Source organism: Hippoglossus stenolepis, chromosome 16 (assembly GCF_022539355.2).
Source record: "Hippoglossus stenolepis isolate QCI-W04-F060 chromosome 16, HSTE1.2, whole genome shotgun sequence".
Lineage (NCBI taxonomy): Eukaryota > Metazoa > Chordata > Actinopteri > Pleuronectiformes > Pleuronectidae > Hippoglossus > Hippoglossus stenolepis.
In genome coordinates, this window is record NC_061498.1 from 22,996,723 (window position 1) to 23,024,302 (window position 27,580).

Here is a 27,580-nt window from a genome sequence, read left to right on the forward strand (position 1 = left end):
ATTTCATGAGACTCCTGCGACAGGTCAGAACCACTTGCAAATTCTGTTCGTACGTGTTATATTACTCAAAACATGAGAAAAACAGAGGAGGAGGCGAGGAAAATAAGGAAATGATACATATCTTCTCCTATCCTAAATAAAGCAAAAGAAGTAATATTCAAAATTTTGAATGACATTTATCAAACCAGTAATTTCCTACATGAAATAATTATTTGGAATAACAACTCATATCAGTTCTGTTAAGGAGACCCCTGAGACTGTGGAACACTGTTTTCTTCCAGTGTGATCCCGTACAAGAATTTTGGTCTTCATTTCAGGGATGGCTCTAACCTAAGATATAAGGATACCTCCTCTGAATATGGTGGGAGTCAGTGCGAGTATGAAGGATACAAAAATAAATAACCTGATTGTGTTAGGTAAACACTTTATTCACAGTTGAAAATATCTCAAAGTCAAGCTCGATATCATTGGACGAAAGAATGAACAAATGACATTTGCAAAATCTCTTCAATACATGACAGTTACTGGTTTATGCTGATTGAGTAAGGCCCCTCAGTTTATTTATTTTATTTACTGTATGTGTTTTACTTTTGCTCTACTTTAGTTGATGTTTTTTGTTTTGTTTACTTTAATACTGTATCAACACCAGTGTGAACATTGAAACGTTGATATATGCCTTCAAGGTTTGTATTTATAGCTATTGTTTTCAATAAAAAAAAAAAAAGTGTGTCGGCTGTGGTTTACTTTACGACAACGGTCATCCCTATACGGCAACCCGCCATTTTAATCCAAGACAACAGCAGTCGTTCGTACTCCTCAAAACTAATGTGCGGCCTTCCTGAGTGTGCCTGCACTAGTGGACCGTTTCTACTCGTTATTAACCAGATCTTAACCGCGTGTTGGTCGAGGAGACCTGCATACAGCGTGCGCTTCTTAGTACGGTCCATGGTGTGACATTTGTCCAACATCGGAGGAGAGAGAAGGTAAGAGTCACAATCGAGGCTCATTGTTAGCATAGTTAGCCAAATGGCTGTTGAAGAGCACTTCACGAGTGCACATTTAAGGGACCAAAGTGATTGTGATTGTCTATATAATACAGACTATTTACCGCAAGAGTGGTGATGTAGGTGTATAAATGTGCTGTTTGGCTGCTTAAAGGGGTCCGCAGCGGCCACGTGGCAGCACTGCTGGGGTGGACAAACATTTGCACATGAATGTATCCTTCCGTTGCTAGTTTTGGCCCATCGTGTACTTGAATGCGGTCAAGTCAGCCGTTGTTTGTCTCTACGTTGTCAAACCGGCCGTACTGATGTACATTTGGAGTGCGCCCGACGCCGTATTCAGACCATTATGTTACACGATTAAGCGTCTTAGAGCAGCTGACGAGAGCGACTTGATCGGTAATTTTTTTTACTGTCTTAAGACGAGAGTAACAGTATCACTATACACCCTCCTGAAAAGAGCATCTGATATATGTACGGTCCCCAAACATGAACACAATTTAAATGAATTATGCTTGAGTCGGATTTAGCGCGAGAATGAGGCAGCGATTACTCCGATTTTTTTTGGTACAATATAACGTTGAATAGAGTCATAATGCATACTATGAAAGTAAGATTGGATTATATTCACATGAACGTTAACATGTTGACAGTATCTCAAACACACTAAACTTAACCAGTCATTCCATTCAGAGAAATTTCAGCTTAGACGTCCCACACCTGTAACTAAAAAATGTAAGTCTGATAGTATCTACTCTGATAGTACCCTTTCTTCCATAAGTAATTTCTTTTCACAAATGCATCTTAAACTAATTGTATATATAGAATCAAGTACTTGTAATGTGTTTGAGTATTTACTGCCAAAGACCTTTCTATTTATCTAACATCAGCCTGTTCTAACTTTGATGTGGGATAAAAACAAATTCTTAGTTAATGAGCATTATACCTTTTCACAAAGTGCTTCTTAAACTAGTTTGGGGTTTGTCGTCTGCACATAACAAGTTTTCAGTGATAAAATATATATTATTTTAATATACAACGTGGTGAAATTACTATAGTTTGTCTATTAACAATGTTTTTACATTTGCAGCCCATTTTAATGTGCAGCCCATATTACTGATAATTTTGGTCACTGTAATAATCGTTATACAGAATTTTGACACTGAATCTCTGATTTTACACTACCTGTGAGTGTTAAGTCGCACTCTGGAGCCCTGAAACAGCATTTGTATAGTGGCGATTCTGTCCCGAGCTTTTGCGATCCATTTAAACGATTGATGATCTGGTTTCCACTGTATTTTTCTACGTTTTAGTGGAGACTGAAATAGGGCTGCTCGATAATGGCAAAAATCATAATCATGGCTGTCAGTATCTGCATTGTTCATCAGCCCAACCGTAGTGTATTATTGTGGAGCCAAAAGGTTCAGTGAAAATTTTCACCAATGCAACCAATGTTAAAAGTTTGTTTGGAGCCCTGTACCTTTTCTGGACAGTTTCCGATATACATTGGTAATTTCTTAACTAGGGCTGGGTATTGGCCACTGATTTCCCAAATCGATACACAAGGTTTTGATTCGATTTCCCATTCAATATTGAAGTAACTGGTGACCAAATCTTCAGACGTAATAAAACAGAGGAATTAAAAAACATGCCTCCATACTGCTGGTGTGGTGTAATCCAAGTGTCCACAAGCCCTGATGTTCTTGTTTGAAAAAACACAGTGTACACGACCTTTCATTTCGAGTCGAATATGAATGTCAGGGCTTGCTATCAACACACGAATAGTATGGAGGCATGTTTTGATTTTTCAGTTTTATTACGTCTGAAGTTTTGGTCACCAGTTACTTAAATTGTATTGGATTCTGCTCTAACACTATTTACCCCTGAGACTTCTGAATTTTTTGTGGACTCAAACATTTAACCCACCCTTCATCAGCATAGTGGTGAGAAGATAATGAGTGAATTTTAATTTCTGGGTGAACTATCCCTTTAATTTGTTCTCTTGTAGGTATTTTGGCAGTGGATTACTCAAACTCTACACAGTTAAAGTACTTCATAGTATTTGTACAAGTAGTTTAAGATGTACCTAATTAATATATGTAAGGTTCATAAACTACATATGGAAGATGTAGAAATGGTTTTTATTCATGGTTTGACTACAGAGATGAAAACAACGGCTTGCTTGACTTCAATTGTACTTGTAGCAGTCTGCAGCGTATTTGATGCTATTGACACAAGTTACTGCTAAATCAGGTGAAAGATGACTCAGTTTCTTCCGCCAAACCTGCTGGCTCTCTTTGCGCCGCGGGATCCCATTCCATTTCTGCCTCAACTGGAGAAGTTGCCTCACGAGAAACATCACAACCAGCCTTACAGTGGCATTGCTCCATTCATCAGGCACTTTGAGGTGAACATTTAATCCTCTGCAATATTCTGATTGTGTGCCAGCCTTCCTCTGTGCAACAACTGTGTTTATCTTCCCTTTGTGATTAGGACCCGAGAGATGCTCCTCCACCAACAAGGGCAGAGACCCGTGACGAGCGGCTGGAGAGAAAGGTGAGATTTGTGATAAATGGTCTGTATTTATATGGCGCTTTTCTAGTCTTGATAACTACTCGAAAGAGCTTTACAGTAAAGTTTTACATTCACCCATTCACACAAAAATTTGTACAATGCATCTGTATGCAGCACTTTTCTCTATGAGAAGGAGCAATTTGTGGTTCAGTATCTTGCCCAAGGACACTTTGGCATTCAGGTTAGAGGACAATCGCTCTAACCCCTTGAGCCACATCGGACACATAGACATGTATGTGTCTGTGTGTAGGGCCATTGGCTGGCTGCCTGTTAGACTGTGCACCCTGCGCTGTATTTAGCCGTTTTCAGACATGAACTCTGGAGAATATCTGAACATTGGGTCTTGACCTTCTCCAGAATTTGACTTTCACACAGAAACCATGCAGTAGGAGATTACTGTGCTTCAGTTGTCACAGGTAGAGGTTACAGTCGAAATTTGTCAACAGAAACTGCACTGCACAGATGGAAGATGAAAATGAAACGCATTCAGATCATTGACGGGCTTTTCCGTCAGTGAATCATTGTCGGAAGAAGAGAATAGAGAGAAAAAAGAGATTTGATGGAGCGTCGCGGTGCCGTCAAATCTCGCTCCGCCTCCTCTGACTAAATTCTACTGTGGAAACCTCTAGTGATCACGTTTGTCCCGGGTCAGATTCATCAATATGAGCGGTTGATTATATAAAAGAATTATTAATCTCTCTCTCTCGCTCTCTCTCTCTGCTGTCCATAGTCAGGGAATGTTTAAGACATGTCGATAGAACCCATCCAATCCATGTCCAGCAGCACACGTTTTAATGTTTGGGCTCCTGCACAGAGGTGGTCAACTCTGCATTGATGTGAATGTTTTCCGCTACATTCAGAGTTTTAGCAGGTTTCCACGGCTGAATAATTATAACCAGTGCTGCTTCAGGACAGACGCTCATTAAAAGTCCAGTCGTCCTGTGTCAGAGTCTCTGTCGGAGTCTGCTTCCTCCTCACTCCCACTCTGACCTGCGCTCACTTTACACTTTAACAATAAACACCAGCACTGATCACAAGTTATTAGGACACATGTAGGACTGAGGTTTACTTTGTGTTGGCTCGATTCGCTTTAGAGTTTATGAGACATGTTTAAACCCGCTACACAACATGAGACATAAATAGATATTCTGACCTGCCTGCTGCTGTAACAACTGAATTTCCCCGGTGTGGTTCAATAAAATTTTATCATATCTTTAATCTGCACTAAGGCGCATTACTCTGCTGGTCAACAAGTGACTGCTGCTCTGATGTTTTCTAATCATCACACTTACAACTGATCTTTATAAAAACCTGCTGAATTCATATATACACTCACCGGTCACTTTATTAGGTACACCTTGCTAGTACCGGGTTGGACCCCCTTTTGCCTTCAGAACTGCCTTAATTCTTCGTAGCATAGATTCAACAAGGCGTGGTGTTTAAATGATGCTCAATTGGTACTAAGGGGCCCAAAGTGTGCCAAGAAAATATCCCCCACACCATTACACCACCACCACCAGCCTGAACCGTTGATACAAGTTGTTCATTCATGTTGTTTACGCCAAATTCTGACCCTACCATCTGAATGTCACAGCTGAAATCGAGACTCATCAGACCAGGCAACGTTTTTCCAATCTTCTATTGTCCAATTTTGGTGAGCCTGTGCGAATTGTAGCCTCAGTTTCCTGTTCTTAGCTGACAGGAGTGGCACCTGGTGTGGTCTTCTGCCGCTCTAGCCCATCTGCTTCAAGGTTCGACGTGTTGTGCATTCAGGGATGGTATTCTGCATACCTTGGTTGTAACGAGTGGTTATTTGAGTTACTGTTGTCTTTCTAACATCTCGAACCACTCTGCCCATTCTCCTCTGACCTCTGACATCAACAAGGCATTTTCGTCCACACAACTGCTGCTCACTGGATATTTTCTCTTTTTCGGACCATTCTCTGTAAACCCTAGAGATGGTTGTGTGTGACAATCCCAGTAGATCAGCAGTTTTTGACAACCATTCCACATTCAAAGTCACTTAAATCCCCTTCGGTTTGAACTACAGCAAGTCGTCTTCACCACGTCTAGATGCCTAAATGCATTGAGTTGCTGCCATGTGATTGGCTGATTAGCTATTTGTGTTAATAAGCAATTGAAAAGGTGTGCCTAATAATAAAGTGGCCGGTGAGTGTATGTTCCTGGATAAACGAGGTGTCGCTTCTTCTGCAACAATGAAGTTAAAACACTGCACTTCATCATAATCTGCAAAAGGAAACATCTGTCTGCAGGAGTGTGTGTGTATGTGTGTGCTTGTCTCTGTCCCTCTTCACACACAAACTGATAATCACATGTATTTAGTTATTAATCGATGTCGGATCATGTCTCTGGATTGTTCCGTTCCCTTTAACTCTGATGTCCTGTTTGTATGTTACGTCTCTTGTTGTGTAGTAGTTTTAAACATGCGTCTCAAACTCTAAAACGAATTAAACAAACCCAAAGTATACGTCAGTCCTGTATAGGGCTGCAACTAACGACTATTCTGATAGTCGATTAATTTATCGAGTATTGAAACGACTAATCGGATTAGGAATCACACAATACTCAATGGCTCTTATTTAGCCATCAGCTTTAAAATTTTGCTTGAGGTTGTTCGGGGCATGTGATGACTGACAATAAAGACAATAAACATCGATAGTTCCTTCAAAAATGTATTTTAATAAACTTTGCTGCATATTAGGGTACTATTGATACAAAAATAAAGAGAAATCAAGTTTTTGTCCATTTAAAACCAAGAACAGGCAAAGTGCTAATATAAAAAAATAAAATTGAAATTCAAGTTTCTCTTTTTCCTGTGAACCAAGAAAAGGCAAAGTGCCGATGCTTAAAATAAATAAAAAATCAAGTATCCATTTTTTCTGTGAACAAAAGGACAGGGAAAGTAGCAGCAATAAAAACAAACAAAACTACACTTTCCCTTGACAAAAGGAAAGTAAAAGTGCATTTTGTGTCCGGCATTCTGTGGTCTACAAAGTCTGTTGCAAGTTGCAACTAGATGAGGATACATGTCCATCACAGTTTAATCAAACTGAGGAAAGTTAGCATCTCAACATGGTCTCGTGTGAGGCTTGCTCTCTTCTGAGAGCAGATATTCATTTTTCATTAAGGATAACATTACGCTTTTAAACTCATTAAAAAAAAGTTTATAAAATCTACATTCAAACCATATTTTTGTAATGGATTCTAGAATCCTGCACACAGGTATTGAGGGAGTTGCCAAGACAACTCTGTGTATATATAGCAAGCTAGATAACAGGCTATCTTACCGAGGCGAGTCTGCATCGTCTACGTTATGATGTCCAACGTGCCTCCTCTTCAAATGTTCGTGCATAACGGACGTGCTCCCATGGAAAGCAAGGTCCGCCTTACAAATATTGCAGGTAGTTTTTTTTCGGCCTATGTTAAGGGTGAAGTTATCCCATACTTTTGACTTTCTGGTGCGCGATGGTGTTGCAACGGACGCCGCCATTGTGCTATGTTTTGTCGCTATTGCACATGCGTGACTTTCAGAGATGGGAAGGGAGCGAGATGGCTCACTCCTCACCTATTTCCATCAGCCGGTAAAACGATGTTTAGTTTAGCTGCACGGCACGAAAAACACGCACTATGACGTAACCAACGAATCATCGACTATTAAATTCGTCGGCAACTATTTTTGTCAACGTTTTTGGTCGACTATGTCGATTAATCATTGCACCCTTAGTCCTGTACGTGTAATTTGTGATCAGTGTTGGTGTTTATTGTTAAAGTGTAAAATGAGTGCAGGTCTGAGGGGGAGTAAGGAGGAAGCCGACTCTGACACAGGACTACCGGACCTTTTAATGAGCATCTGTCCTGGTCCCGAAGCAGTGCTGGTTATAATTATTCAGTGGTGGAAACACGCTAAAAATATTTCCACTGCTGAATAATTAAAATAAAAACAGTTTATCAATACACCCCCTGGCGTGTTCCGCACGCGGTTCACAGCTGAACAGACACAGAAAATTATCTTTCAGCACAGTTTCTGTGTTTATCTATCCAATATGTCACAAACATTATTGTTTGCAAAACTTCCTATAGCATACCCTTTTAAAATATATGCATTTATGTTTATTGAATCCATTCATTTGTTTTTAAGAGTTTTATTTTTGAAATATTTGCAGGAGTGGAAGGTGTACGGCTTCATACTGTATAGTACTGGTACTTGTTTGAGTACATAGGACTACTTTTAAACAAGGAAATCCTTTAGTTATACCAGAAACCTCAGAAAAGGCTGTAAAAACTTAACATAAATTACTTCAGGTGATGGGCAATAGTCTCTCTCTCTGTCTCTCACACATTCACTCTCACATTTGTGGTAATTTTCAAGGTAAACCTTGTGTAAGAACATAGCGCTTGCAGTAGCAGCTCCGCTGCAGAACCGAGGCTAAACCACAGGCGGTGTGAACTGACAACCGCGACCCGCAGCCTACCACAGCGCAGATGTTCTGCGGAGTAGATGTTCCACGGCCGGTGTGTCCCGGTTTAAACGGCTGGGTAATGCGATAGCTTTCTAGTTTCAGTATACCGTGCAACACTATGCAGAACGTACGGTCGGTGTTCCCCGGGCATTATTCATAAAGTACCGATTATAAACAAATTCAGACATGCTATGGATTGATTGCGGTTTTGGGCTTCATCTGCATGATTTCATTCGGGATACTCAATTTAAAGTTGTTCTTTTGGGTGTTCCATCTTCTTAACTCTAAGAAGTAGAAGCTGAGCAAACTAATGTGCTGTGTACAGCTCTACAATGAGCCAATGGCGTAGAACACCAGGTCAGAGAAGATGTTATGACAAATTTGTTCATTATTAAATTGGTGGGACACCAAAGTCTAGGTCAGGGGTCTTTCAATGTTTTTCAGGCCAAGGACCCCCAAACTGATGGAGAGATGGAGCAGGGACCCTCTACTATATATATTGTATAAAATTCTGTTTTATATTAAACTGGGCCTAGTGCCATGTATAAACATAGCTACCCTGTTATTGTGCATTCAATACTAAGCTATTCAAATAATACACAGGTTCATATATTCATGTTTTTATTATTGTGTCGCTGAATGTGTGCATTGCTGACCGAAAGAACGTCTTCTGCCTCCATTTATCCGTTTGCTACAATATGTTGGATTCATGTTAATGTGTATTTAAAGACATTTAAATTTGTGGGGACAAAATTGGTGGAAAAACAAAAAAATTGTCTAATCAACCAAAAATGTCGCCCCCGTTATGGGCAACCTAAATTTTTACACAAAATTAACCAGGGACAACATTTTAAAAGTAATCCGTTACAGTAGAGGATACAGTGTCTAAAATGGGGCTTAAGAAAGGTGTATCTGATAATGAAATTGTTGAAGCTTTAATTCATGCAAATCTTTTGTTTTTGCAGAGGCGAGAGAAAATTGAGAGAAGGCAAGCAGTGGTGGAGACAGAACTCAAGCTTTGTAAGTTGTCACTGTAATTTACAGTACATCCCTTTTTCATTATGTACGGTCTTGTAGAAGAGCAAGTTCCTGCTTTTCTCTATGACCTCAGGCTCTGTGTTGAGACAGACTCTACAGATACTTGAGTAAAACTCTGGTTCTACTTTCCCATGAAGATGAACTTTTTAAGCTTTCTAACTTAAATGTGAATACAATTTACCACTGTATAGGGGATTGGCCAAATGGGTAATTGAACATATGAGCCTCATGCAAGAAATGTTTGTACCAACAGATTTTTCACATTCATCAATTTTCTCACATTGAGTTTTTTTACAGGTATGAACAGAATTTACTAGTGGTCCAGACCTGTCGCAACAGTCACAAGAAATTTGCATGCTTGTATCCAGATCACGTTTTTCCTAATGATTATATATTTAATTACTTTGAATCAAATATAATACTTAATATATTTATGTACCCTTTAAATGTTGCAGTGTCCAGGGGAGATGCTGTAAATAATTCAGGTGGCATATGAGATGGCTGGCAGGACTTAACTTTCACCATGATAGCTGTAGTGGCCGCGTTACCAAAGGCCACTTAAGTCTGCGGAGTGTTTGTTAAGTCTGACTCGTGTCCAACATATATACCTTGCTTTGTTGTGAAAACCCAATGTCGACACACTTCCAGGAGGCAGGTAAATCTGGAAAAGGGTTTATTTTCCAGTTCCAGCACAATTTACAGACACACCTTATATCGATCCTTTACCATATTGGCGATGCTGTCTTTTCAGGACTCTTTTCACGTTGTCACGATGTCAAACAGTTATTGCGATCCACTCCTCAGACTTCGTACTCACCACGATGTTCATGCGCTCAATAACAACAACACGCATGTGCAATGAACTGCATTACGGCATCCTCAACTGTCACAACCAACAAACCCAAAACAGTGCCCAAAACAGAATATAATTAAATACAGCAGACACACTATACAAAATATATTTTAACTGTATAAAACTACAAACCTGGATAATTTAAGAACATATCAAACCAACATTCTCTTACAATGGCTATTGTTTGATAATTTACTTTTTTCTCTAGGTGACTGGTGTTATGCTTAAACTCTATCTCATGACAACTCGTCAACCTGTAGACAAGACAGTGCACATATAACATGCGTCATATTATGACACAAGTTTGCACTTGTGCCGTGGCAGAGCACGCATTTGGTGTAGTGAAGGTCAGGTGGATGTGCCCTGACACAACTAGTGGCTGCTCTAGACGCCCGAGACGACATGTCATATTATTTTAACGTGCTGCATATTGTATTGTATTATGCAAGGGTTGAAGCTGATCCAGACTAGTAGAAAACATGCTGGTGTAACACTTATAATTACCTGTATTTTTTCATCAATATCAGTTACGGAGACTCTACCATCACCATGTCCAGCTGCAATCATTTGTCACCTTACTGTGACAAGATGTTTTTTTAAAGCCATTTTCATATCAAATATTTTCTACTTTATTTTAGTGATTGTGAAAACTGTGACATGACAACAGCTGCTTTAGTCTGTCTTAATTCCACTGTTGATCTAGACCAGTGGTCACCAACCTTTTCAAGCCCAAGATCACTTTTTTATTCTAAATGTAAGCCGAGATCTACCACCCTGAAATCTTCCCAAAAACCCAATTAAGAGGGTCATATTATTTTTTGGGCAATTTCTGTTAAAGGCTCAATGTGCGAGCATAAATATACACAAAGAAAGGCAGTTATGCAACTTTATCTATTCAATTCACAATATTCACATTAATATCAATTCATATTTTAAGCATCTGTTCAAGGCACAATATTTAGCCTCAGTTTATCTCGTTCTGCTACTGCAGCACAATGTTTTTTACATAGGCTTTGCTTTGAATATGGCCATACATTTGAATATTATCTTGTATAAAAGTAGTCCTGTGTACTCAAATAAATACAAGTACTATACAGTATGAAGCCGTGCATAACCAATAAACAATAACCCCCCCTCCCCCCCTTTATTTTTTTTAAACAAATGAACAGATTGATTTTGAAATGCAAACAGGAAGTGTTGCAACCCTTTATGTTTGTGACAAATTAATCAGATAAACATTAAAACTCAAGTGAAAGATAATTTCTCTGTTTATACAGCTGTGTCTATGTCACAAACATACGTATTTCCCCAAAATTCACGAACCCCTTTCAAATTAAAAGCACTCCAGCGTTTTACTTTCTGAATCCATTCATTTGTTCTAATGGGGCTTTGATTGTTAATGGTCAGAGGGAAAGATGCACGTCTTCATACTGTAATATCTTGACCTTTAGTTTAGTACATAATCCGACTTGTATTGAAGGAAATGGAGTAGATAAACCAGCAGCTCCTCTGCACGTAGCAGACACGCTGCCCTTGTGAACAACAGACAATCAACACACAGCTGATCTGCGCTGCAACAGCAGCCAGTGATCAACCAGTTGATCGCAATCAACGGGTTGGCAACCACTGATCTAGACTGTCCGCTTTACATCTCTGAAATAGGAATTCAATCTCTGAACTCGTTTGTCGTTTTGCTCAGTGATGTTATTTTCATGAATGAACACTTTTGGCATTAGGCAGAAAACATGGCCTTATATGGTATTATTGGGGCCTTTATTATGCTAATCTGCTATCATTGTGCACTCAAATTCCCACAGGTGGCATTCTTAATTTTTCTGCACGTCATTTACTTTCTGAAGATGGAAGCATTGGTTGAATCTAACGTGGCATGTTCAAACAAACTCACCATACGTACAAATGTAGGACAAATTTAGGAAAATAATACAAACATGTTCTTGCATGAAGCCGATTGTATTGTAAATAAGCCTGCACAGGACTTCCTAATTTGCTTTCGCCTCCTGTTGTCACAATGACCCCTTTACTGACAAACTGTTTTTCGACTTGCCTAGATGTAATGATATAAAGTCTTAAATCTGAATGTGAAGCATCTGACAGAATTGTACTGCCTTTCTGTGATCTTCTGTCTCCAATGTGCAGTGAATTAATCTAATCCTGCCACAGAATTGGACCTGAATGAATTTTTATTCTTTTGGTCTTGTGATTTAGACTAATCCTGCTGTTATTTGCATTATATCAGGGGACCCACATAATGACCCTAATGCACAAGGGGATGCCTTCAAGACTTTGTTTGTTGCACGAGTGGTGAGTATGTTCAAATCACACATACATTTTTTGGATTCAGCAAATGTGATAATTTTTTTATGTTCTGTCATTTTCGTCTTTTTTCTAGAACTATGATACCACAGAGTCCAAGCTTCGACGTGAGTTTGAGGTATATGGCCCCGTCAAACGGGTAAGTTTAGCTGCCGTTTCTCACATTTTTGTAACAAGTGTACAAATTACACTTAAGCTGAAACCTGATGGAATCCTGCACAGAAAAAGGCACTGATCCAAAAAATTAAGGGAACACTTAAATCACACACAGGATGTCAATGAACCCCTTCAGGGTTGGATTCAAAATCACCTAAATCAAAGTGAAAATTGAAAATCGCAGGCTTATCCAACTTTCGAATTTTCATCACGCTAACTCATAACATGGCATGCAATCTCAACGACACCTGTGCATGCTCCTGACGTGTCGGCGAAAGGTTCATCTCAATCAGATGAATCGTGTGGGCCAGGAACTGCCTACATACTCTGGCCACATTAGGCAGGGTATTGTCCTGCACCAGAAGGGGACCCAGGGCCCACTGTACCAGCACTGGTAATCTCAAGATCTGACAGTAGGCCTGAGGATTTCATCCCATTTCCGAACAGCAGTCAGGGTGCTGTTGACTAGCACATGGAGGTCTGTGCTACCCTCCTAAGGAAATGCGTCCCCTGAGCATCATTGACATACTGCCAAACTGGTGATCCTGGATGACGTCCAGTGGCAGTTGCAGCGCTCCTCCGGTTCCTCCTACTTACACCATTTCACTGCTGGGTTGTTGCCTTTCTTCTGCCCTGTCCAGCTCTTCTTGTGTAATGGCCTGTGTCTCCATGTTCTTGAGACTGTGCTGGGAAACACAGCAAATGCAATGGCACGCATTGATGTGTCATTCTACAGGAGCAGGATGATCTGTGCAACCTGAGTATGTCATGCTACCGGACGTAAGAATGGCACTACCAATATCCCAAACTAGATTTAAATCAATCAGGATAAGGAATGAAAAAAATATCTGTGGCAACTGCCTGCAAAACAATCCCCTTTTGGGGTTTGCCCTGCTGTTACCTCTCCAGTCCATCTCTTGTCACTTTGCACCAAAGCAGCTGAAGTTGATTCACAATCTCTTACATTTCCTAAATTTACAATTTGCTGCCCCAGATGTTTATTGGCTTGGTGTTATACTGTGACAATAAGTGTTCCCATAATTTTTTGGAGCAGTGTATATGAAGCAGATCTCTGTGATGAAACATATGATTTGTACACCATGATTTTTTATATATATATATATATATATATATATATATATATGATCTTAAGATTTCTATTGTGGCAAGTCTGTAATATATTTATTTATTGGGGTGTGGTAGGTCTGTGTATAATTATGTCTCCATCTGCTTCTTCCAGATTTACATAGTCTACAACAAGAGGACAGGGAAGCCTCGCGGCTATGCATTCATTGAGTATGAGCATGAACGAGACATGCACTGTGAGTACCAACGTGGAACACTGAGCCAAAACCATTAATCACATGTTGACGAGGACTGATCTCTGTGACCTGCAGGGTGGTTCTTCAGGTGAACCCTCTATCCCAAACCTTTGTTGTACATCCATGTTATTGTAATGATATGGGGGTGGCAGGTTTCAACACCTTGGGAAGGTGACTATTATAGCTAATAAGAGAATTGATAAGTTGTCATCAAAGGAGTCAGAGCACTTGTTACAGATGTATATGCTACGGTTTGCATGTTGAAAACGCCTTGTCGTGTGATGTGTGTGTCTGTGTTTGATGCTTGTCATCAGCCAACTAATAGTCTTGCAGAGGAAGGTAATTTCTTGATTCAGTGGGGCATCATTGGAAAAGTGGGAGAACTAAGAGGTAGAAGTGTGTTTCCTCGGTGACCCTGACCCATCATTGTCTGTCAAGGGGCACATTGTCTTAACAGTTAGATGTTGTAGCTCTGTGGAGGAGCAGTTCTCCTGGTTGGACTTTAACGGTAAGCAAATGGTCAGACTGGTCACTGAGTATTGAATGGGGTTTCAGACGTATGTGACAACGATTTTATGGAAACCCATTATTTTTATTACTTGGTTTTGAGCTTGTTTGTCTTAATTGGTGGTCCTCAACCCTGGTCATGGTGAGAATGGTTCATCTTCACTGCACTAGTGAGATATTTTAAGCTGGTGGCGATGCCACAGTGAATAATGCCACAATACTGTCTCATTAGACAAGTATATGGTGCATCCAACACTGACACCATTTTGGGTTATTGGTGCGATTTGCTCTTCAAGACCAGAGTTGCTGAATCACAGCTATGCTGTCACAGCAGGGGTGAACTGCGGGGGGATGTGGGGCTAAACAGTATATTAACTGTGTGTTGTTCTCATTGCCACTGCAGCCGCCAATCTGTGATGGCTATTGGCCAGAGCTGGCTGGCAGATGATGATGGTTATGATACATCTACACCCTACTACCACAGCTCAGTATATGGTTGGTATAATGGGTTTGTATGATGGGTAAGATTTCTTTCCACCCTCCATCTCCTTTATAGGGAAGAATGAGCGATGTTCAATGGGTAAAGCATCTTTGCAAACCCTATAGAGCTTTCAGTGCTATGAATGCTAATTGGATGTTAGGCTTTGACCATTGAACGCACCCACTAGTGAATTATTTGTTGCCAAATGATTCTGCCTTTTGTGTTAAAGCCACCTCTGGTTATCGAATGCTTTTACAATAGTTATTAACTAGCTGTATGGAGGCACTAATGGTCATTGAGCAAGAAAGAGAAATGTTGTTACACAGCTGTTAGTTCCACCATTTTCTTGTGGAGTTTGATTTATGCAGTGACTGAATTTCTAGGAGCTTCTCATCCAGTTTTGAGTCTTATTTGGTATGCAGCAAATTATGCATTCTCGTGTAAATATAGGTCGAAAGGAAAGGCATTTATATATAGATATAGATATATATAGATATATAGAATTTACAGCTGGTAAAATTGGAAAACAACCTCCACAATATACATTTCCGTAGTGCCAGATAGGGCTGCAATAACTTAAACCTATAAAAGTAGTTGTCTACTAATTTCATTATCGATTTACTCTTTATAAAAAATAGTTGTCTACTGATTTCATTGTCGATTTAATCGCTTATTAAAAATAGTTGCCTACTGATTTCATTGTCGATTTAATAGCTTATAAAAAATAGTTGTCTACTAAACAGCACACACTGGGAATGTCACCCGAGTTGGGGGCAGTAAAACGGCAAATGTTGTGCCTTGTTGAGCTCACGTGACAATATTGTATCGTCTCCTTGCTGGAGTAAGCATTTGAAAAATGGTGGAGGCAAACGCCGCTAACGATGCAATGGAGACAAGTCATCAAGTGTCGGAATACTTTACAATAGAGACTTCCAAAAAGATTGTTAGCTGCAAAAGGTGTTAAGCTGATCATGCATGGCACAGCAGCACATCATCACTTTGGGATCACCTAAATGGAAACAATGTAGGAGCCTTCCTTCTCTCAATGTACTGGCAAATCTAAAACACCTTTTATATAGCGATAGTTCACCCGAAAAATGAAAATTCACTCATCTACTCACCACTATGCTGATGGAGAGGTCAGTGAAGTGTTTGAGTCCACAAAACACTTTTGCAGTCTCAGGGGTAAAGAGTGTTGCAGCAAAATACAATTGAAATTACTTGTGACTCGTTCTTCAGATGTAATAAAAAAGACAAAAGTGTGGTCTCATCCAAGTGTCAGGAAGCCCCGACTTTCAAATTTTACTTGAAATGGCATCATTTACACTGTTTTAAGCCTAAAAGTCCACTACTGGAAGTAGCGATGCTAGCGTAGTATTGCTAACGCACACCCAATGTGTGCCCTTGGGCAAGAACGTGTGTGTGTGTGTGTGTGTGTGTGTGTGTGTGTGTGTGTGTGTGTGTGTGTGTGTGTGTGTGTGTGTGTGTGTGTGTGTGTGTGTGTGTGTGTGTGTGTGTGTGTGTGTGTGTGTGTGTGTGTGTGTGTGTGTGTGTACGCAAATGTGAAGTATGGAGGCATGTTATGTTTTTTTTCTGTTTTAAGTATGAAGAAGTAGTCACCACTATCTTCAATTTTATTGGATTTGGCTGCAACACTGTTTACCCCTGAGACTACAAAAGTCTATTGTGGACTCAAACACTTCACCCACCCCTCCATCGGCATAGTGGTGAGTAGATAGAGTGAATTTTCCTTTTTCAGTGAACTATCCATTTAAAGTGCATACCACAGTGATGCAGTGCCATGTGAAATCAGCTTTGCACATTTTGCAGCCAACGGTTTTGTTTGAAGGCTTTAATGTTCAGTGTTCCCACACTTTTGAAGACTGTTTCTTCCCCAGCTCAAAGACATAGCAGCTGTCTCAAGCAACAACGTAATTTTGACAAGTCGTACTTTCATTGTGACTATTAAGATGTCTACAATTTAATTCTGACTACTAATAATTCAAGTTCATGATGTCTGCAATGCCATTTTGTTGAGTTCAAACTGTATTTACGGTATTTTGAATCTAGGGGATATATTATACCTTAAAATATTGGAGAGAAACCCAACAGTTCAAAAAACGATTAATGCATCGAGAAAATGCTATCTAAACTAATGAAGTTTGTGCTGGCTTTAATAGAAAAGGCAGATGAGGGGGGATAATCTTGGATATCCTACCTCGTGGGCTATTAATACATGTATTCATTACATACCTTAAGGCAGATAGTTGATATACAGATAAAAGAATAGATCAAAGGAATTTATTTAGTTTCAACTGAAGACATGTTCTTTAAATACATTTGGACATTGGACACACTAAATTAGTTTGACAGCCCAATTCATATGCAAAACATATCATTGTAGGAACATGTCTAAATTGAGTTCAGATAAAAACTAAGTATTTTGTTACTTTCTCATTAGTTGGTTGAGTAACTCCTCCCCCTACTTTTATGTTTGTTTAAGTTGGTCGGATTGTTGGGGGTTTGGTAAGGCCCTATCATTGGATAGGGAGTTGAAATCCTTAGTGAACACAGGAAGTCGTTGGGGTTCTGGTAAGGCCCCTAAAAGAGATGTTGTGACAGTACGTGTATTTTGGTGCTGAAGGATTTTGCTCAAGCCCCACAACAGGGGCAGGAACTGTCAAGCGGCCCGTCATTGAGGGATTATGGTAAGACCATTAACAGTATAGTTAGTTATTGATGGGTTATGGTAAGGACCTCTTCTTGGACAGACAAGTTATCCCCTCAGTGATCATCACCACATCAGACCAGTCTAGCAGCCACCATGACCAGGCTGGATTTCGCCGCATCCTTCGATCATGCAAGATGGATTGAAAGGCTGTTGTGTGGTATAATGGGTGTGGGGCAAAATGTACACAAAGTTGCAAGTATGCCAAATGCCTTGTTGAATCCTTGTTGATAAATGTTCTTCACTGTTAGATTCCATCCTTTTTTCCTCTATTGATGTTTCTAATTAACAGTTAAGCCGTTAACCAACTATATGAATTTGAGTGTGTGTGTATATATAGATATCTATCTGTGTGTGTGTGTGTGTGTGTGTGTGTGTGTGTGTGTGTGTGTGTGTGTGTGTGTGTGTGTGTGTGTGTGTGTGTGTGTGTGTGTGTGTGTGTGTGTGTGTGTGTGTGTGTGTCAATAGCCAGTCCAACTGTGACGAATGGGTCAACGTGTCAAAGCAAATGATGCACAAAGCTCTACCAAGAAGCAATTGTACAAAACTCAATGTTTAGAGACATTACGTTTTTATGAGATGTGTAAAGAAAAACAGATCTTTATGAAACTATGGTGGCTCGCCACAGTCAAGGTAATTGGAAAACGGTGGAGCTATAGGTTTGTTTCTATTTTCTTCATTGCATTGCTGATAGTGTGTGTGACTCCATGTTGTATTGTTTACACTGGGGCTGCAACAAACAACAATTTTGATAATCGATTTATCTCTTGATTGCTTGAATTGAGTATTAATCTGATAAAAGCAAAGAAGGAACCTTAAACTTTAAATTTTTTCTAGCATTTAATTTTAAAAGCAACCTACGTTTAATACAATGCTCTTTTTATCTGCATAACAGATATTGGTCAAAATTAAATTATTGATATGTACACTGGAATTCAAAATTGTATTTCAAGAGAAATGTAGCTCTAATGACAAAACTTAAAACATTGAGTAGAAAAAGTTTGAATCTTACTAGTCAGAATGTAAGTTAAGATGTTAAAGATTTGAGCTTTTACTACTCAAAACAGTTACAGATATTGCTTTCCCTAGTTAAAATGATGCTATAGTTCTTACAAAAAAAAAATCTTATCAGTCACAATAAAAGTGACAAGTTAAAATAACCTATCTAAGGTTGCCTGTTAAACCTGGTTACACATGAGTTGGCACCTTGTCACCATCAAAAGACATTGTGTTTTTAAACAATTAGAACAGATTTCTTGTTTGCTGAGTAATTGGACGTAATCACACATGCAAATTTTTTCTTAATCTGTGTCTGGTCCCAGATTATTTCTTGATGTGTCTGGTCCCATCAGGCCTGGGTCGGGTAGTCAAATGAAGTCGTCTACTCCCTCCAAAATGTGTAACACTTGCTGTGCTTTTATTTAACAAAAGTACTGCTCCTTATAGCCTATGCCTCGGCCCCTTTCTCCTCTGTGTAGTTTGCAGTGTTTGCCTCTGCCATTTTTCTAACAGTTTCTCCAGAGAAGAGACAGAGCTGTCATTTGAACTATGCAACCCCTTGAGTCGTTGCAACAGTGCTTACTGTGTGTCATAACATACTGCAAACCCAAATAATCAATGATGAAATTTGTTGCCAACTATTTTATAATCCATTTATATCGATTTAATCAAATAGTTGTTGCAGCCCTAGTTGAGATAAGATGACATAAAACTTTATTGATTCTACGCCGGGGAAATTCTTGTTACAGTAGCAGATCATCAAAATGAGGTAGACAAGGTAATAAAAAAAGGCAATATAATAAAGATTTAATAAAAAATCTGAATATGGACATACTGCACTGCTCAAATAAATTAAGGGAATACTTAAATCCCACATCAGATCTTGATGAACGAATTATGTTGAAAATCTTTACTGATGCACATTGTATAATTTCATGAGAACATAATTACTTTACGGCCAATGTAAGCCAAAATTATCAACCCATTGAAGGCTGGATTCAGAACCACACCGAAAATAAAAGTTAAAAATTGAAATCACAGGCTGATCCAAGTTGCGTGAACTTCATCACAGCAACTCATAATGTGACTCAGTAGTGTGTATGCACTATTGACAATGTCTGGGCATGCTCCTGATTAGGTGGCGGATGGTGTCCTGGGGCATCTCCTCCCAGGCCTGGATCAGGGCATCAGTGAACTCCTGGACAGTCTGTGGCCCATAGGTGCTCAATTTAGGTTAGGGAAACGTGAGGGCCAGTCGATGGCATCAATGACCTGAGTTCCTCCTTGTACAGGACAATGCCCAGCCTCATGTGGCCAGAGTGTGTAGGCGGTTCTTTGATGAGGAAGGCATTGATGCCAATGGCTGGGTCTCACATTCCCCAGACCAGAATACGTTTGAGAATGTCTGGGACATCATGTATCAGCGTATCCGTTCCTGCCAAATAGCACCACATACTGTCCAGTAGCTTGCTGATGCTCTGATCCAGGTCTGGGAGGATATCTCCCACGACACCATCCGCCGACTTTCATCAGGAGCAGGCACAGACATTGTTGTGATTGCATACATGCACGTGGTGGTCATACACAACAACCTAATTATTTGTTGTGATGACAATTCCCAAGTTGGATCAGTCTTTGATTTCAAATTTGCAGTTTGATTTTGGTGTGATTTTTAGTCCTGCCCTCAAGGGGTTAATAATTTTGGTGATCATTTACCAAATTATAAATATATTTTGTCTTAAAGGGATTATATAAATTATATCTTAAGATTTTCAACATAATTTTTTTGTTCATTAAGATCCTAGGTGTGATTTAACTGTTGCCTTAATTTTTTGGAACAGTATAAGAATGTATGGGTACAAATTCACCATAGAGTAGACTATAATATGAATATAAAAAGTCATGCCGGTATACACAAATGGGTGGAATTCATAAGAGGCATGTGAAATAATATATTATGATACAATTGATATATGTTATACAGCTCACGTGCGAGAGGAACTAATGTGCAAAATTAAATTTGTTTAAATAGTGTGAGTAGTTGTGATGTAAAAACAAAACAAACGGGGACCGCATTTATTTAACATTTTGAGTGGTGTTGAAGAGTCTGACCGCAATAGAAATGAAGGACCTGTTGAAGTGTTCCATCCTGCAATGTGGATGCTGCAGTTTTTTGCTGAAAGAGCTAATATGCTATCTTTATTCATCCATTTGAAATGGTATATGTTAATCGGTTATTGGTCAGTTAACAAGTGTTGCTATTGGTGAGGGAAAAAAAATAAACATTCTTATTTTCTTCTCAAAGAGTTCAAAAGATTGATGTTTCCACATCAGAAGAAATTAGTCATACCATAGATTTTGGGTGAAAAGTCTATACTGCTTATAGTGAAAAATGCATTTTATATGTCTGACCACTGACACGCTTTTGTTGACTGTCACTAATTCAAGAAATGCTAAAATTTTCATAGAAAAGACATTTCCCCGGTAAAGAAGTGGAAAGTTGAGTGTCAACTGTTCCAGAAGGCCTGGTTGGCTGTCCTCATCACCGTTAAACTTGAGATTGAGCATCCATCAAAATATAAGGTGGCACTTGTTAATCTTTAAATCAGTCTGGATTATATAAAATAGCTACAATGTAGACTTTACACCACCTCAGTAATGTACACATTGCCACTGTAATTTAAACAATGTACAGTCAAGTTTGGTATTGAAGTAACAGTTATTTGGGTGTAAGGAAGTATACTCCCATTATCCTTCAGCTTTTACCCAGAGAGCAGCCATCTCGGCCTCGCCTGCTCCTGGTCAGTATAATGATGCACTGTTGGTTTCCTTGGCCATATTGATGAAGTCAAACTCTGATCTCACATCTGTATTCCCTCTCATATTCCTCTTCTCCAGCCGCCTACAAACATGCAGATGGGAAGAAGATTGATGGTAGAAGGGTGCTAGTGGACGTGGAACGAGGACGCACTGTCAAAGGATGGCATCCTCGCAGACTAGGTCAGCCCCCATTTTAATATTGCATCTTTGTTCTATTTAGTGGTAGGTTTTTGTTAAATATAGTTACTTCAGAAAGCATTAGCACCCCTTCATGTTTTGTGTATTTTGTTATGTTGTCAATTTTAGAGCCCAATTCTTTAGCTTTTACTGTAAATTACTGCCTTTTCCCTGCAAACTGGTTTTGATTTGAAATTTGTTCAATTTCTTGTTTGTATTTTTTAAATTGTTAAACATTAAAGCAAAGGTGATCTACAATCAACGCCATAGATGTAGGCTCTTTAATGTTTTTTTTTTCATGTTTCTATCTGCCTCCGATGCTGAGAAATAAAGGTCTTGGTGACCTTGTAACAGTGTTGCAGCTTTGGGCATGTCAGTCTTTGCCTTTGACATGCAGTAATACTGGCTCTTGCTTGCCAAAATCCTCCTCCTCCTTGTTCATTCGTCACCCACTGAGCTAGCATTATGCAAATGCTACACTAAAGCTTAGTGTTGAGAAATCTCAAGAGTATATACTTATTTTTTGCTTGTTTTCTTAATCAGGTGGTGGTTTGGGTGGCACTAGGAGAGGTGGAGCTGATGTCAACATAAAGCACTCTGGCCGAGATGATGCATCACGTTATGACGATCGCACCCTGGGGGGGTAAGTGCTTTAAGAGAAGACCTGTTTTGTATACAATTGTTTTCTGCTGTGTATAACAGTCTTTACCTTTTCCTGACTTTTCATAGTGATCGGGAACGTGTAGATCGGCGGGAACGAAGCCGGGAGCGTGACAGGGAAAAGGATAGAGACCGCCGGAGATCTAGATCACGGGATCGCCGTCGTCGCACACGCTCTCGAGAGCGTGAAAGAGAGAGAGAAAGACCGACTGGAGGAGGAGGAGGAGGAGGAGGAGGAGAGGATGCTAGCAGTGGTAGTCGGCGTCGAGAGCGAGAGAGGGAGCGTGGGGGGACAATGGTAGGAGACAGCCGAAGCAGGGAGAGGAGTCGAGAACAGAAGAGAAGGAGCAGGAGCCGGGATCGTAAGAGGGACAGGGAGAGAGGCAAGGGGCTGGATGGGGAGGAGGTCAGCCAGGGAGATGTTGCCCCTGATGGTGAGGAGCGGATGCTGGAGGAACATGAAGGAGAAGTGGGTGAGGGCATGGAGGAGCGTAGAGACCGAGAAAGGGACAGAGACCGAAGGCGTAGCCACAGGGACAAAGAGAGGCGCAGGGGAGATCGGGACAGAGACAGGGAGCACAAAAGGGAGCGGGGTGAGAGAGATAAAGGGGATCGCAGGGAAGAACGGCATGGATCTCTGCGCGATGGCATGGGCCCGCAGGATGACATGGGCATTGAGGATGAGGGAGGAGCACCATCTCACATGGAGGACTACAGTCAGGATGGGATGATTGACCAGCAGTCAGTGCCATCTGCTGATGGCTATGGCTCCAGTGAGAATGGCTACAAGATGGAGGTACCAGGTGATGAATACTGAACTGGCCCCTCTCCCAGTAGACTACCACTCATAAATCAGTTTCCTACTATCCTTTAAATTGGCCCTCGATTTCTGCCAAGGATCAAAAAGCCTAAAAGAGGTCAGGGCTTCCTCAGTATCACACATTTAGCTAGCTGTCAAGAATCTGTTGAAATATTCCATTTGATATTGTTGCACACAGTTCATGCATATACCTGATTTGATGTCACCAAAAGTTGCAGCTTTGTTGCATTGACCAACTAATCAGCCACTAAATGTTATCAGTGATTACTACAAATGATTGAACTCAACATGATTATTTTCTCCCATGGTAAACTTTGAAATTATCTATTCATTTTGAGATGGGTAGATTGTTTTTTGTTTCCTTATTCATAAACCTGTTACATTGTATGATAAATTGGACACAGTTACCAGTTTCTGCTCAATGTATGTGAAGTTGAAGGAAATGTGACTGTTCTTTTTTGTTTGTTCTTACTGGAATATCCCTGTCTCCTGTATGTATGTTAGTTTTGCAGGGTCATTTTAATAAAGTTGTGATTGACAGCCTGAGTTGCTACATTACACACACATTTGTATTGCTTTTCACTACACCACTACATTTAAAGGGGACATTGTATGCCCATTTTACCACAAGTTGATATGGTTCCTTGGGGTCTTAATGAAATGTCTGTAACATACTTTGGTCATGGCCACGGCCATGTAGGGAGACTTCCAGTGTATTGTGACGACACAGTACACAGGAAAGCTCATTCCAGTCACTCAAGCATGACGTTTCTGACTTAGAGGAACCATAACAAAACACGCGAGTGGTTTTTTTCCAGAGTTTTTGGGTTGGTAGACATGCCAGATACCCACATTAACGTGTAGAAGCACTAACAAAGTGGAATTTTCATGATATGTCCCCTTTAAGGCAACCATTGCTTTCCTTTCTTTACCATTCATTATGAATAAAAGACAACTACTCCCAAATTGTTTTTGATATAGCTTTAATGATGTAGGTGTGAATTGTGTGGTAAACAAATAATTAATTTGCTTTAATGCATTAAATTGCTTTTTTAGTGTTTATTGTCTGTGAATGCTCACATTGTGCGTTGGCACCAGCTGAAGTCCTGCGGGCGCTCGTGGGCTAAACCAAAACCACAAAAGGTAGAGGGGGAGCACATGAACAGAATCAATCTTGCTCGCTGAGTAGTTGCATGTGCTTGCATTAAGACTAAAAAGGGAATGGTGCGTTAATGTCCGAGTTGGCATGCAGAACGTTACAAGGCAAACAGTTCTTCCACGTATTATGAAATGTAATCCTTGCAGCGCCTCCGGTGGACACAAGATAAGTCTTAATATCGCACATATGATATTGAAATGACTACTGGCAAATACTTTTCGCCTCATTTTTATAACCCACTGCTCCAAAAAATGAAGGAAACACTTAATCGTCACAGTATAACAAGTCAGTTAAATTTCAGGGATATCAATCTCCATTTAGGAAGCACAAGTGACTGAATCCATTTCACCTGCTTTGGTGCTGGTGCAAATGAAAGGGACAACGGGTGCAATGGAGAGGCTGTAATGGAAATTTGGCATTTTGTAAGTGATGATTGCATGAACAGACTTGTTTATCTAAAAGGGCAACTTTGGGTTAACGTTAGGTTTACGAATATTGCTCAGGGACTTTAACTTTCAGGCTTCTTGAAGCCTGAACTTTATGGTTTCTCTGAGCAAATGGTTCACTCCAGGAGTCTTGTCCAGAAATGAAGAGAGGATGTCTCCCACCCTAATAAAACATCAAAGAGGGTAATAAGATACCCAATGGGAGGGTGTAGTGGGTTATAAGAACACAACTCTCGTGCCTGTTCTTGGATCATTGTGCATGTCCTTCTGGTGATGTGTACTTTGGGTCCATCTGCAGATGTTGGATTAAATTTACCGAAAGACAACTGTTTGACTTTGTGCTTGATTCACAGAAGATTGCCACTACAAGGCCAAGCTATGACAACTCCCAAAAAGGGAATGGCTTTGCATGTGGTGGCCACAGACAAATGTTCTCTCCTTATCCTACCTGCCTAATTCTTCTTTAGTTTTGTGTTCTGCTAGTGTCCTTTTCACCAAAATGAGGCAGTACTTACAGCCCAAGGTTGCACAGGTAGTCCAGGTCCTCCAGGAGGGCACATCCATATGTGCGGTCACAAGAAGGTTTACTGTGCCTCCCAGCACAATCTCAAGAGCATGGAGGAGATACCAGGAGACCAGTCGTTACACAAGGAGAGCTGGACAGGGCCTTAGAAGGGTATCAACCCAGCAGCAGGACCTGTATCTGCTCCTTTGTGAGAGGAGGAACAGGAGGAGCACTGCCAAAGCCCTACAAAATGACCTCCAGCAGGCTACTGTTGTGCATTTTTCTGACCAAACTGTCAGAAACGGACTCCATGAGAGTGGCATGAGGGCCCAACATCCTCTATTGAGACCTGTGCTCACAGTCCAGCACAGAGCAGCTCCATTCGCCAGAGCACACCAGAATATGCAGGTCCACCACTGGTGCTGTTCTCTTCAGAGATGAGAGCAGGTTCACACTGAGCACATGGGACAGGCTTGAAAGAGTCTGGAGATGGCGTGGTGAACATTATGCTGCCTGTAACATTGGGTTGCACAGACCTTCATGTCATAGCCAACTGTATCCTCACTGCTGTCAGGTACTAGGATTAAGTCCTCAGAGGGATTGTCAGACCTTACGCTGGTGCAGTGGGCCTTGGGTTCCTCCTGGTGCAGGACAATGCCCAGCCTTGTGGCCACAGTGTAGACAGTTCCTGGATGACGAAGGCATTGATGCCATTGACTGGTCCTAACGTTTCCCTGACCTAAATCCAACTGAGCACCCATGGGACGTTATGTATCGTGCATCCGACGCTGCCAAGTACAGCCACAGACTGTCAGGAGCTCACTGATGCTCTGATCCAGTGCATACAGGCACGCAGGGACCATACACACTACTAAGTCACATTATGAGTTGCCGTGATGAAATTCCTTCATGGATCATGGATCAGCTTGTGATTTCAATATTTTACTCTGATTTTCAGTGTGGTTTTGAATCCAGCTCAATGGTTTGATGATTTTGGTTTTCAATGACCGTTGTTAAATATGCTGAATCGGTTCTCTTAGAAATTGCTCACTAGAAACTGTACAGGTTGCCACGTCAGGTTGTTCCGCCTAGTCCAGGGTCTTGTATCAGAATCAGCTTTATTGGCCATGTATGTGTACACATACAAGGAATTTGACTCTAGTTTTTCCTTTGCTCTCGATGTACAGAAATAGGCAAAAAAACAAGGACAAGAAAGCAGAACAAGCTTAAGCAAACATTTAACTACTATGTACAAGTATGAATATAAATATATATGCAAAAGTATGTACTGTATATATGAACATAAAACACGACAATGAAATGGAGAAATAGTGCAATGATGCAGAGTGCAGAGATGCTAGAATAAATATGGGTAAGATTGTCACAGGATACTTTATATATATTTATGTATAAATAATTTAGAAGATAAAGGTACCGGATTATTGCACACAGATTGTTCCTGACACTGTATGACTAATTTAGAGGAAAGAAGCTGTTCTGGTGTCTGGTAGTTTTGGCCTTCAGTGCTCTGTAGTGCCTACCAGAGGGGAGGAGTTGGAACTGGTTGTGTCCAGGGTGTGATGGGTCTGCAGTGATGTCTCCTGCCCATTTCCTGACTCTGGAGATGTACAAGTCCTGGATGGAGGGCAGGCTTGCACCAATGATTTTTTCTGCAGACCTGACTGTCCGTTGTAGTCTGTGCCTGTCCTGTTTGGTGGCCAATCCAAACCAGACAGTGATAGATGTGCAGAGAACAGACTGGATGACAGTAGTGTAGAACTGGATCAGCAGCTCCTGAGGCAGGTTGAACTTCCTGAGCTGGCGCAGGAAGTACCTCCTCTGCTGGGCCTTTTTGGTGATGGTGTCGATGTTGGAGGCCCACTTTAGGCCCCGAAAGATTGTGGATCCCAGGAATCTGAAGGTCTCCACAATAGACACAGTGCTTTTGAGTATGGTGAGGCGGGGCTCCTCCTGAAGTCCAACGTCATCTCCACAGTTTTGAGCTTGTTCAGCTCCAGGTTGTTCTGACCACACCAGAGGTCCTGCAGGCCTCTCCACATTGACGTTGGGTCGTTTGCTGAGAACCTGTTTTCCATCTTTTCAGTGTAGCTCCTCTTTGCTACTCTGATCGCCTTTGTCAGTGTGTTTCTGGCCCGGTTGTACAGAATCCTGTACCCACTTCTGTAGGCGTCCTCCTTGGCCTGACGAAGCTGCCTGAGTTTTGCAGTGAACCAGGGTTTATTGTTGTATGTGCTTAAGGTTTTAGTCGGCACACACATGTCCTCACAGAAACTGATGTACGATGTCATAGTGTCAGTGAGCTCATCCAGGTTGGTTGCAGCAGTCTAAAAAACACTCCAATCAGAGCAGTCAAAGCAGGCCTGTAACTCCAGCTTTGCCTCGTTGGTCCATCTCCTCACAGTCTTGACCACAGGCTTTGTAGATTTTAGTTTCTGCCCTTAGGTCGGGAGAAGATGAACCAGACAATGATCAGAGAGTCCCAAAGCTGCACGGGGGAC

General features: G+C 40.7%; 2 protein-coding genes across 3 annotated transcripts in view; both read left to right on the forward strand.

Annotated features, from left to right (window-relative positions):
* The window catches only part of LOC118123436 (methyltransferase-like protein 22), a 640,601-nt gene that overhangs the window by 374,189 nt on the left and 238,832 nt on the right, over nt 1–27,580 (forward strand). The gene's annotated exons all lie outside the window — the stretch shown is intronic.
* On the forward strand, nt 779–23,491 carry snrnp70 (small nuclear ribonucleoprotein 70 (U1)). The gene is made up of 10 exons (XM_035181248.2): nt 779–983; nt 3,255–3,408; nt 3,495–3,557; nt 9,022–9,076; nt 12,205–12,269; nt 12,358–12,420; nt 13,678–13,759; nt 21,373–21,474; nt 22,015–22,114; nt 22,201–23,491. Exons 2-10 carry the CDS (start codon nt 3,262–3,264, stop codon nt 22,946–22,948), a joined length of 1,425 nt encoding a protein of 474 aa, XP_035037139.1. The 5' UTR covers nt 779–983; nt 3,255–3,261; the 3' UTR covers nt 22,949–23,491.